This window comes from Mauremys mutica, chromosome 2 (genome assembly GCF_020497125.1).
Source record: "Mauremys mutica isolate MM-2020 ecotype Southern chromosome 2, ASM2049712v1, whole genome shotgun sequence".
Lineage (NCBI taxonomy): Eukaryota > Metazoa > Chordata > Testudines > Geoemydidae > Mauremys > Mauremys mutica.
Window position 1 is genome coordinate 193,757,787 of NC_059073.1, and position 13,713 is coordinate 193,771,499.

General features: G+C 38.2%; 1 protein-coding gene across 1 annotated transcript in view; it reads right to left on the minus strand.

The window, feature by feature from the left end:
* The window catches only part of ADCY1 (adenylate cyclase 1), a 224,952-nt gene that overhangs the window by 16,723 nt on the left and 194,516 nt on the right, over positions 1-13,713 (minus strand). The window contains exons 11-14 of the mRNA XM_045005001.1: positions 11,747-11,831; positions 8,406-8,495; positions 5,199-5,455; positions 4,330-4,456 (exon numbers count right to left, since the gene is read on the minus strand). Of these exons, the coding sequence (XP_044860936.1) occupies positions 4,330-4,456; positions 5,199-5,455; positions 8,406-8,495; positions 11,747-11,831 (559 nt within the window). The remainder of the gene's footprint in view (positions 1-4,329; positions 4,457-5,198; positions 5,456-8,405; positions 8,496-11,746; positions 11,832-13,713) is intronic.

A 13,713-nucleotide genomic window follows, 5' to 3' on the forward strand; every position in this document is an offset into this window, starting at 1 on the left:
ATTGTTAAATTAGGACTTTTTTTCTCTGATAAAAGTAAACATTTCTCTGATGTCATGTTTTCTAATGTCAACATGATATCTGGGTAGACTTTTAGCTTTGCATTACATAGTTGCATAACAGCCAGACCTACAAAAAGCTAAGGCAGAGAGGGAGTAAATTCCCTTTATCAAGTAAAACGTGTACAAGTACTGACAAATTCTCAAGCTCTATATTACAGAGATCAGCTGAAATGTTCTATGCAATTAGTTAATAGACAAGAAAGGATCTGCTTTGATAAGGTAACTAACTAGGTAAAAATTATCACACAAAGTTTCACTATCTGATGATACAGCTAAAAATAAATTGGGCTACCACGGTTCCTTTACCAATACATTCATATCACCTGAAGGGGGCACTAAAATCACAAGAAAGAGCCAGTATATCAATAAGCAATTTTGTGAACATGGAATATACAGGGCCAGGTTTTCAGCAATAGGTATGTAAAAAACTTAGAAATTCTGGCCTTCAGACTACAAAACTGCAGTTAGGACAGAGATTCTAGCTTAGAAAATTATTAATGGCTGACATTCTAGTATTCCCTAAATAATTCAACTAAAGAAACAATCATACAGTGCGATAATCCTTATTTTCCTTCCCCGAAACACAGGTAATTTTCAGAAGTGGGCAAACATTCACATTAAATAATTTATCTGGTAAGATTAACCTCTTTTTCAGGTTCTTGACATTGTAATTAATTTGTTGATTACTTGTAACAGTTTGTTGAATCTTTTGTACAAGCAAATTTTGTGATTGTACATACTGTTAAAGTACTCGTGAGTATTTGCAATTCACACTTATGATTAGTCATATAAAACACACGAGCTGTTTGAAAACTATATCAAAACTTTTTTGGGGATAAAAATGGCTTTTTGAGAAAATGGAAATTTTTGTAAGAACTTCTTTGGTTTTTGTTTACTTCAAAGTTTTTTTCAGAAACGAAAATACATCTTTTTTACCAGCTCTATGCTGATTAATCGCGAGTGTGAACAGAAAATACATACACAAATATTTTAACTGTTTGTAGCAATCACAAAGTTTGTTCATACACATGATTTGGCATATTATTATTATTATTATTTCTGTTCCTTGGTTACATAACCTTAAACTTTGTGAACTACCTTCACTTCTGCCTGAAACAAATTTTGTTGATTTACTTAATTTTGGCTACCGGCTCAAAATTTGGTTTCCTCAAACAAAACTTCTTAGCACAATTGGAGCTAAGAAATCTGAGACAGCCATTGTGTTAATGGGGTTAGAGAATTATCATATTAATCCTTTCTTAGCTCATGTTGTCAATTTTTTACCTAGCTCTAATGATTACCTACGTTTATTGGGAATTACTGAAGAAGAATCTTACCATGTGATACTTTACTTAGTTGTTTCTCTTAGGGAACACTAAAGTATTATTAAACAATATTCTCTTTCCTGTTTCTCAGTTGTTTCAGTAACACTCTTCTCCAAACGAAACTGGCTTAAGTCATGTACATTTGCAGTTGCAGAAGTTTTAGGAGCAGTGACTATTCAACAGTTCTTGGCACATGTGGTCTACGGCAAGAATTTCTTACATGTCTCAGACTGTGTTTCCTGGTTCTTTGCGCACACACTGTATTTAAATTCAGCTTCGATACCTCCCCTCACCCCAGTCTTTCATCAAAACTCAAATGTATGAAAGAAATTGGAATTTCATGTGAGTTTTGCTTTAAGAGAGCAGAACTGAACCCTCAGTGAAGGAAAAAAACCACAAGCTTTTCATTTGGGGTCAGATTTGTAAAGGTATTTAGGCACCTAAAGATGCAGATAGGCACCTAGTGTAATTCTCAGAAGTGCCTAGGCACCTGACTTTCCATTAGTGCTGAGGTACCTAACGTCCGCTGGAGCCTAGACACCTCATTTCAACTTCCAATGGGAGTTAGGTGCCTATGCACTTTCGAAAATCCCACTATGTCTACCTATATTTTTAAGAGTCTAAATACTTCAAAAAAACTGTCCCTGGGTCACCATTTTCCTAGAACACCGTTTTCTATCTTTAAGACTCAGGTATTTAATTGTCAGTGGTATACAGGGTGACATATATAATCTCTGCCATACACTGTATCATCTGTTAACTCTATAAAGTATTAGGGGCAACGATGAAAATCAGGCTGAGATATTACAGAGATGGGCACTGTAGAAACGTGTAAGACACATACACTACCCAAACAAATAAGTTATAAACCCTCTGTTTGAGTTTTGACCTAATATTATTCTGAATATTTAAAATCCATCCAAAATGGTAACAGGAAATATCTACATTTTAAACCAGCCTTCAGATAGTAGAAAGATTATAAGTAACTAATTGATTCATCTTTATATCCTTATTAACAGTGGTGCGGCTCTCTGGACTCCTCTGTGATGTTTAAAACATGATTTTATTAGGACTAGATTGTCATGCAGCATGGGGTAGGCAGGATATGGTTTATAAATCATTGGGCAATCAGTAGGAGCAGCATTAATTATTGGTACAAATGTAAATAAACAAAACATTGAACAAAAAGAAAATCCTTCACACTGCAGTGTCACAAATGGCTACTCAGGCAGGTAAGGTTCTACAGGATCAGCCCGATGGGGAGCCTGGATAGAGCTAAGCAACGTGAAAGACAGTGTAAAGTATATTTTGGTTGTAGTGAATCTTCACTGGTGTAGTGTTTTGTCATTACATCCCACTTCATTTGTCATTATTTGTGATTTCTTTGCCACTTTGAATGTAATAGGAGGCTACAGAATACACCACTTTGCAAACACTTATAAGAAGATATCCAAATAAATGTTTGGGGTACTACAGTCAGCACCACCTCTGGGCACGAGTCCCCATAGTGGCTCTGAGGCCGCCCACCCAAGCTCAGGGGGTGATTCTACAAGAAAGGGGAGCTGGCCAGGGTGCCGCTATCCCCAGCAAAGTTCAGCTTCTGGAATGGTCCCTGCAGACCGTGGGCTTCTGGGGATATGCCCCCAACATCAGGGAAGCACATGAAACTCCCATTTCTTTTATACATTTGAGTTTGTAAAATTATAAAAGTAAGGCCTTTTCAGTTTTAAGAATCATATTCCTTAGGGATGCATAATTTTCTTCTCCAAGCAGGGCATGAAAAACTGAGCTTTGTGCAGAGTATTTAGCAGGGTTTGGAAGGATGGAATTCACCTCTGATTCTCAGGCAAGCTTTGGAGCTGCAAAGCATCCCCTCCACAGTTGCTACTCCACCTCTTGGCTGGAATACTGACTACTGTGGTACAAAGCATTAAAGCCAATGGATTCACATAGTTACGGATCAGAAGGTTCCTCCCACAAACCACCACTATGCACCAGCCTCTATGGGGCCAATTGCTACCCAGTTATTCCAGTTATTTGCAGCACATGTCCCATACATTACAATTTTGTCCATACCCAGAAGACCAAATGCGGTGATAATTTATACCTGGTGCAATCCTATTGCCACTGCATTCAATGGGGTATAGGTCAGCACAGAATTTGGCCACCAGGATATATAGGAACATTGGAATTCTCATTCTGGATCAGACCCAATGTCCATCTAGTCCAGTATCCTCTCTCTGACAGTAGTCATCACCAGATGCTTCAGAGCAAGGTACAAGAACCCTGCAGTAAGCAGATGTGGGATATTCTGCTCCCACATCAGGACTCATCCTGACCTTGTATAGAGACTGACTTATGCACAAAGTTTAATATCCCTTTCATGTGTTTATTATGATAGTTCTGGATATTCCTGTTTTCTATGTAAATGTCCAAACCCTTTGAATCTTCCCAAGTTCTTGGTCTCAACAACTTCCTGTGGCAATAATTTCTACAGTTTAATTAAACATTGTGTGAAAAAGTATTTCCTTTTATCAGTTTTGAATTTGTCACTTTTTATTGTAATTGAATGCCGCTCCGCCCCCGCCCCATTGTAGCATGAGACAAGGTGAGCAGAAGCCTTTGATCTACCTTCTCTATAACAATTCTATATTGGGAAATTTAGTTAATTACATTCCTTAATATGAAATTCCCAATATAGATAAAGTTACTCTAATTTTGATGTGCTATTGTAAGACATTAACACCCACAAGATTCAGTTCTTAGAGGAAAAATATTGTGAAGTTGCATGTGGAAAGAAAATAAGGGACTCCTTTGCTGGTGAGCCACAACAAATATGGAGTTTTGTTTTGCCTAGCCAATGCGTGAAATTTAATGGACAGCATACAAAACAATTAGACAACATTTTGTGTGTGTGTTTTGGAAAGAAAAATAAGTGCCTTGCCTGCACAGCCCAGAGGTAGTCCAGACGTAACTTCAAGTCCACCTGCCTGGAATGAAGTGCCAACGCACAAGAAAACAGCAAAATGGCTAATATAGGTTCATAGCCACGCATATAAAAGGAGCCACCCCTTTAAAAAAATGAAAGCATAAGTTAATACAGATCTTTTGGAGCAAAAAAATCTTGGTCTAAATTCTCAGAAGTGACTAGTGATTTGGGGTGCCACACTTAAAGCACATTGAAAGGGTATGATTGTCAAAGTGCTGCATATTCATCCTCTGAAAATTAGGATCCTTTAAATGTAGGCACACAGAAATGGAGGCACCCAAAACTACTAGCCCCTTCTCAAAATGCAGGTCCTCTCATGCAAATACTGTCAGCGCACAGGCTGAGACTGCTGCAAGTATGATCCCTGCACCATGCCCCAAAACAAAGTGTGCCCAATTTCTTCAGGGTCTTACCCATCAAAAGCATAAATGTAGATAATATGCACCATGTACATGTGTGTAGCTTTGTTTAACATTATTTCAGCATTTCAATTACACATAAGGGCTTCATTCACTGCTTTGTTAACATCATTTTTATACCAGGGAGTGTGACTCCAATGAAATCAACTCTGTTACACTAGTGTAAAACTGGAGTAACGCAATGGGGAACCAGGCCATAGCTGTTAGTTCACAAAAGCAAATGTCCCACTCATGAATATTACCATAATAGCCAGATCCTGCAAGGTACTGGGAGTTGAGCATCTCTCAGTATCGGTCTCTAATACAGTACTGCAGTCTTTTAGGACAGGAGTAGTAAAATGGAGTTGGCAATGTTTTGGACCAGCCATAATGCTACTACTTTCCTTAACTTTACAGTGTACTTACCCTACTGCTTTTCTGTATCCGCTGAGTTCCAGAACAACTATGTACAAAATAGTAACAAAAAGCAGGAGGATCATTTTTGGCAAGGAAGAGACACGTAGAAATATTGCCAAGGTAAGAGTCCCCACAACGCAGGAAAGGAAAGCATAATGGGCTGTATCACATGGAAGTTCATTCATTGTTTTATTCATTCCACCGGGAGAAATGATAACAATGGAACTGCTGGAATTCGTACTCCATACCCAAGGCATGCATCCAACCTGGGGAAAACAGCAGGGTTTAAAATGAAACACTCCATCAGAAGTTCAGTAGCTCATGGGCCTGGTTACAGCCCTCTTCTCTCAATCAGATTCTCAAGCCAGAAACGGATCTGATATTTCCCAACTCCTAGCCTTGACTGTTAACAACAAGACTATTCTTCCTCTCCTAGCACATTTCCACCTCTACTTGAGGCAGGAATCATACTTCCAGTCCACTAGATGGCAGCAAAGGTGGAGAATTAGAGTTTGAACATAGTTTAAAAAAACCTCTCCCTTTTCAGTGCTCAAGCTACAAAAGGACCCAGGAAAATATCTATTTATTAATATTTAAAAGTATTTTAATACCCATATAAGTGGCGATCTTTGCTAGAATACTTCTCACACACATCAGAGGAAGAAGCATGTTGATTATACACACACTGACTAAACTTTAACAATTTAAAAAAAATCAAGTGATAGACATAAAACAATATTTAAATCTCTGATGAAAGATAAGGGGTATGTAATTATTCTCTTTCATCTATGGAGCTAAACGTGAATTATGTCAATAACCATAATAGATTCAAATAAGCCAGATATGGATAAGCAGGAAAAGCAGAGATCCACAGATAATTAAGGATAGGGATCCTATCTCCCTTTTCTCTCTAGTCTAACCACCATTAGTTTGGCACTCATCCTCCAACTGGGAGGAAGTATGATCAAATTCTTTCAAAGCTGAAGTCAGTGACACATCCCAATTCCAACAGCCCGAAAAGTGAGGAATCCCAAGTGCATGATCTAGTCCCCAAATTTTTGTTATTATAATCACACATCAGCTTTTATCTTACACCACTGGGGAGGACTGGAGTTAACATTAAATGGGAAAGTGTGGTGGTAATGTGGGTTCAGGAGGACATCAGTGTCAGTAGGCACCTACAGATAAGCCCTACCTGTACTCTCCTTCTATTCTGAAATCTATTATTAGCCTTCTAAAAAATATTAACCACCGATAATTAAATTTTATAGTGTGCCATAAAATCAGTGACAGTCTGAAAGGTGATGACACAGTACATTTTATAGGCAGTTACAATCATTTAGCAAGATGAGATTACGAGATAAATACTGAAAAGATAATATTGTGATACAAAATCAGAAAGAGGGAAGCAAAAAATTAATTGAACACAATTCTGTTCAACAGTTTACTTAAAAATGTCACTTGCACTACAGAGCAGCCAACATTTCAAAACTTAGAAACGTACAAGGGCTTTGTAAATGATAAGCAACTGATCCAGGAAAACACCATCTGCTCTGTAACTAACTGAGGTGAAACCACAACATCTATCTGATTGTGAACAATTCTAGAGAGGTTTTTGCAGGAACTTATTCTACTGATTAAACAGCTCCCCTAAACATTTGAAAGGTAACAAGTTATTGCTACACTAAAGTGTAGAACTACAGATGTGAGACGCAGCATGGTGTAGTGAAAGAACCAGAGGATTGGAGAGGTCAGGAACTCTTGAATTTTAGCCCCCATTCTTCCATTGACTTGCTCTGTGGCCCTGGGCATCACAATCTCTGTATCTCACTTTCCTTATGTGCAAAATAGGGGTAATATTTATTTCACAGGGAACGGAGAAGCGAGGCTTTTATTAAATACTTTGAAGATTTAAGGTGGTGTGTAAAAGCTGCTTCCGAAATGCTTACAGATACATACAAGTAGATATTCTTACAACAGGATGGGATTAAATTCTTGGTGGCACTTCTTGGAACAGCACTATAATTTCAGCGAGAAAGTCTGTGTCACTTGCAATTGTTACTCTACTTTAGGGAGTAGCCAAATAGCAGGATGTGAAAGTAGTGGTTTAGGTAATTCAAATACCTAAGTTCCCTGCAGATATCTAAATACCTCTTGGGGAGGGGGGATGCCTGTGAGGAGCTGAATCTTTTTTTTAGCCATAAAAGGTCTCCATAATACTTAGCACTATACATCTTTAAATGCTTTATAAACAGTAGGTAATCAACCCTCACAAGACTTCTGTGGCTAGGAAGATATTACTATGTCAATTTTAGAGGTTAGGAAACTGAGCCACAGAGAAGTCATGTGACTTGCCCAAGGTCAGACATCAATTCAATAGAGGAGCCAGGAACAGAATTTAGAAATACAGAGCTTCTACCCTCTGCTGCACCACTCTGCTTCTCTAGCTTGACTTTTAGTTCTAGAATGCCATATTGTGACACACCACATTTAACGGACAGCATCAGCCATCTTGTAATATATTCAAAGCCTAATTATGTTAATGGAAAGACTCTCTTTGGCTTCAGTGGGATCTGGATCAGGCCCAGTGTTATTTCTCTTGCTTTTTATATATATTTGTGTCCACATTTTCAAACCAGAGATCCTAATCACTTAAAAAAGTGGCCTGATTTTCAGAAGTGCTGAACACTCTATACCAGAGCAATTACACAGGCCAAAGGGATAGATGGATATTATGACTAATATATTTATATACCTCCTTTCATTACATAATATTGTCATGATTTCAAGATCTGATCTCTCATGATCTATCAGGTATAGAAATAAATGTGTTATTCCATTTGAAAGTGTGGACAAGTCACAAAATATCAGATGTTCAGCTGGTCCCTGGTCCAATACTGAACATTTCAAACACAATTCTTCTGTAAAGTATGTGACATATGGAGAACATATGATGGTGTGGTTTGATATGAAGATTTATTTCAGCACTAATTTGGAACGAATTGTATAGCTTACTAGTGGCTTCCACTACTCATAACTAATATAGCCTTTAAATTACACCACATTGCTATAGATACTTTATTAATATATTTACATATTTTGTGCATGAGAGAGAAAGAAAATGGGATGAGGTGGGAGACTAAATGTGATCTATAATAGATTGTTCTTGAACTTAATGTTAAACTTTATATATTTGGCTTATAGTTGTATACTCACCACACACCCTTGAGCCACAGAGTAAATTAAAATCACAATAAAAATACACAAAATGGTACGAATCTGTATTGTCAGGCACCCTGGAAAACACTGCAGGAGAAAAAAAAGATTGTAAAATAAGGATATTTTAAATCCAAATAACAAAAAATGGGTATGTTATTGTTTACAAGGATAGGATGTCAAATAAAATAGAGAACAGATATGTAAATTCTGCCTGTGTTGTAAATTCCAAATGTTAATAATAAAATAAGAAATGTGCACAAATATTTTAAGGACAGTCATATTTTCTGTAACAAAAAGAAAACAGATTTGTAAGTTATTTCTCACTATAATTAAAACTGGCTTTTATTTGATTTTTAATAGGACTTCTGTTCACAATAAATACAACAAATTAGAATGCTCAAATTAGCATTCTATTCTGTACATGTGAAGAAACGAAAACAAACAAACATTATAACTGTATGGTTTGGAAAATGTCAATTGTAGGCAGCCACCCAAGATTCCAGACCATACATACCGCACAGAATTTTGTAGTGATATTTCAGTAACAGTGAATAGCAGTTGAGTTTTAATTAGTAGAACCCATATTTAAAAAAGTAATCTAATTTGTCAGACTAGGAAAAGCAGTGTGGAGCAAAGATGGTTAATGAAGGCAGAGTCTTGAGCATCCCTCTCTCATCATTCATGTTCATCTGAGTATCTGAGCACTTGCCCTCAATATAAATGAAGCACTTGGGTAGAAAGTGGGAAAGGGAGGATAACAGTTTGCCTGGAATGTGAACTCTTGCTGGGTTGAGTTATACTGATCTACTTTGGTCCTATGGGGAGCTGCTTGCTTCCTTATCCCCCTGGCTTGCAAATGAGTGGCACATTTGCTTTAGCTTGGGGCTTGATCCTGCACCATTCAAATCAACCCCCAATGACTTGATTGGGAGCAGGACCAGGACCTAGAAGACAAAGGAGTTTCAGTGGGGGAACATCAGTGTGCTTCTAAGAGAAGGAAGGTGTTTAGCCCCATCTGGGCTGGATTTGCCTTAGGCCAGTGAGGATGAGGGAGAACCAATTTTTGTATGCCTGCTGGTAAATATATGTAAGCCGTGCATGGTTGGTATGGCACTCTGTCCCCCTCTAGTGGTGACTAGGCCAACTAGAGATTAATGAGTCTTCCCAATTCAATTGGCTTACACATGGTATCCTCCTAACTGCATGAGGAATAGAGAAAATACCATATACATCTCACTGCAGAGTACCACAAAGGGGCTTCTGTAGGAACAGGTATCATGCGCTGGAACTCCTGCTCTCCTTTTCACATGTGGAGACAGACTCACTGGGTTTATGTCACCCCTATTCATGGCAGTGACAGAATGTATGGTCGGTGATTGCAGGTGAACTGTACTCATTTGTATTAAGAAAAAAACCCACAGGAATATCAATTCTGTGGCTAATTAATTACACCAACAGAGGAAAACAAAACTCAATGTGTATTATGTGATCTTGAAATACATCCTGGCTTCGATATGGACCAAGGTATAAAAACCACATGGATGTAACAAGAGAAACCATTATTGTAATATGAATAACAGATTGCTATAAACAACATATTTAAAACAGAATGGGATAAACTGGTCCCTAGTGAGTGTAATAAAGTTACACCAGGAATCAATTTGATCATCTGTCAATATCATTAAAATATGATGGAACTTCTGGGATATAACATTAATAAAACAATGATAATATTGTGGAACAAATCTTTCCTACAGCAGTAAACTTGGTCTGCACACAGTATCTTCACACATTTTTAACACTTGATTCTCATAGTGGACAATTTACTGTGTCATGATAAGGGGAAAGGGTCAGCATTGTGACAAATACTACAAAGTGTAGCAGGGGACAGAACTCGTAGCCAGGAACAAAGTCCAATATGCGTCTTACACAGGTGATGTGTAACACAACAAAGGATAACTATAATCCCATCGTATCACAGGAAACATTTTTTCATTGTACAGTGAATGATGCAGTTTGCAGTGGGAGTAATTCAAGGATAATTTCCTTGTTCTTCACAAAAGCAACAACAGCAATAATTAAATGCAGGATATTCTGTTAGTACAGTGATAACGTTGCATAGTTAAAATGACAAACAAGTAACAAAAGGTTCCAACTGCAATCTTGCCACACTGTATATCCTGTACATTTTATGGTTTACATACAGTATGAAGCGTAATTAAATAAGCAACAAATTTAACTAGAAAAACCAAGTATAAGTAATGCATGTAAGACTTGGTCAAGTTAAAGTTACACTTAAACTTTTGCATTTCCTGCCTTTTTCTTATGATTTTAATATTGCAACCGCTATATTAACATAGGTTTTTGCCTTTATTTGCATTTATTTTCAGGACCACTGTATAGTCATTAATTAATTAAGGCACAGAGAAGTTAAGTGACCTGTCCAATGTCATACAGCAAGAGAGTGCGCCAGAGCCAGGATTAGAATACAGGGGTTCCTGGCTCCCAGTCCCACACTCCACAAACAAGGCTAAGCTGCTTCCCTAGACAATTGCTGATGTTTTGTATGGAATTTTCTATTTCTCTCTTTTCAGATATAGGGTTCAATCCAGTGAAGCGATGAACACCTTTATAGGGGTTGCCATTGACTTAACAACAGCAGGCGTGTACCTTAAGTTTACATTAGCCTCAAAGGACCTTAATAATGGGGACAATTTCCTACAAACTGCACGAGTATGAACTACTGTGCGTTTTTGAAACAAAAGAGACTAACAAAATTACTCCCAAATAATTGTATGTTTGTAAATAAATATTTGCTTTTTACTAGATATTCTGCTAATTAAACTATTTATGTTTCCAAGAAAACAATTCCTCTCCTCTAACCAAAGGGCATTTTGCTTAATTTAAAATAATTGTGTACTAATCAGCAGAGCTGATTAATTGAGTGGGTATTTTCTCCTGCTCTATATCTGAGAATACCAAATGAAGACTAATCCAGTGAGGACTTTCACCAGAAAAATTAGTCTCTGCAGATCCCTACTCTGATTTTCTCCTTCTACAGTGTTCAGAATGTCCTTCTGCTTTATTACCATTTTGAAAACCTGCTCAAACACATGTCTAGCACAGGGAAAGAGATATCTTTAAAGTGAGCCAGCCCCAGGTTTGTTGGTTCTGTTTGGAGTTTCTAATGAATTGCTTTGCTACAGATTAGGCAGGTTAGAAAAATACACAGATTACATCATGTTATGAAGTGCACATAAGTATTACCAGGTTCCAAATAACTACCACCAAATAAAACTCCTGAAGGAGGAGGTATCATGAAGACTCAGATCACTTACTTGTACTCGTGTGACATGTAGGTACATAATACAAGCCACTAGGAAGCATATGCAGAACACCAGGAGGACAAGGACTATGGTACTCCTAAAGAAAAAAATATAGAAGTAAAGCAATGCAACTAAAGAGTATATCTGAGCTAGCTGTATTTGTGTTTTTCTAAAGCCATTTGGTGGATCAGGGCAATGCATGTGGGATTTTCCCCCCAATGTAAAATTGATGGACACAGAGGGGATTTTCATTTTTTTTAAACCTTCTTCCTATTGTGCTGCCAGAAATCCTTTAGTGAAATTCTCAAGAATGACAATTCAGTAATTTTTTTTATATAGTATCTATCAGAAACCTAGTAAGGGGATCACGCAGTCTCAGAGCCTCAACTGTATTATGTCTCAGGGGTTTATATTACTTTTTAATTGCAGGCTAATACAGGATATCCTGTACTATGTCCCTTATAAATAAAGAGTTTCTCCCAATTACTTAGCCTTCAGGCCTTGGCCAGGGGTCAGCAACATGTCCATAAATGGACACAAGTGTCCCCAGTAAAAATTTTGAGGTCTGTGGGGAGAGCTCATGGGCAGCTCCTCGCAAGCGGCTCCCCATCCCTGCCAATGTCCATCACCAAGTCCAATAATTTTGTCAAGGGCTTGTCATGCAACATGGTGGTGCTGACCCCTGGGCTTGGCTGATATAAAATGGTTATCACAGTTCCTCTCTCTTTAACTCTTTGTGAGAGAAAAAAGAGTTATAAAGATTAGAGGTTTGTCCTCTTGATCACTTATTGAATCAGATCTTAGCTGCTCCATTTCAGCTGCTCCATGCAAAGCAACCAGAAACTTAACAGATCTCAGCCCCGAGAATTCCCTATTCATAGGAGACAAACTGGGTACTTCAGAGTTGCTACAGTAACTCCAGTATCAAATTCCCTCCCAGCCCCCAAAGCAGGATATGAGGCTAGGAGAAAGGGGATTATGGCCAGGCATTCCTACACCTTGAGGATCCTTGGCTGCTGGACTAGTCGCTTGGGTATGTGGCTAGCCAGCCACAAATTACAGCATACATGCAGGTGTGCTAACTGGCCCCCGGTAAGCCACAGGACTGAGGGAGCATATAAATTGCGTAACCTTTTTATAAGCCATTATGTCTATGTCTTTATTGTCACCACCAAAAAGTTCTTGTTCTGATATGGGTTTAGAATCCAATAGTGGAAGAAAAAGTGAGTGACTGCTTTACAGTGGAATTTTTACAAGTCACTATATGATCCCAATAAATATCCCTGATTTAAAATTTAGAGAAGTCCTGCAGTAGTACTGAGACATTTTTTAAAATTGTGAGAGACTCCACCTGGGGGAATGTTCTTTAGGACAGGAATGGCAGAATGTACAGAGCCTGGCACAATGTGTCCATTGTGACAGATATGGCCTTTTCCTGCAATATATCTTTGGAGGATCTTAAGTTTATGCATCATTGTGGGCCAGAGATTGTAAGTATTTCCATGGAGGGGGGAACCACCACCCTCCAGAAACTAAGAAGTGGGCAGGGAGGGGATTAGGCAAATTCACTCAAGCTGTAACAACTTCCAAGAGGTACCACCACCAGGAGAGGCTCACATTCACTGGATTTTCTAGAGACCAACACAGTCAGAAAGGACTTTTGGATAAATAGCCTGAGTTTACACTGACTCAGGACCTGCCTTCTGGTCCAGCAAATGGACAGAACCTTCTGTTCAAAGGAGGCCCCAATCATTCCTGGGAAGTGTTGGAAGGACTTGACGTATTCATAGGGTATTCTTGTTGTGAGGAAAACATGTTCTAAACATGTAACCACAGAAAAAACAGTGGGGGGTTAAAAGAACTGTTCACCTGCGAGAGCCCATGCTGGAGTTGGGATGATCTCTGGTAAGCTTATTAGCATGTGTGTATGTTCTTTTATTGTTTGTAATACGTTTTCTCTTTAATGCTTTTAACGTAAC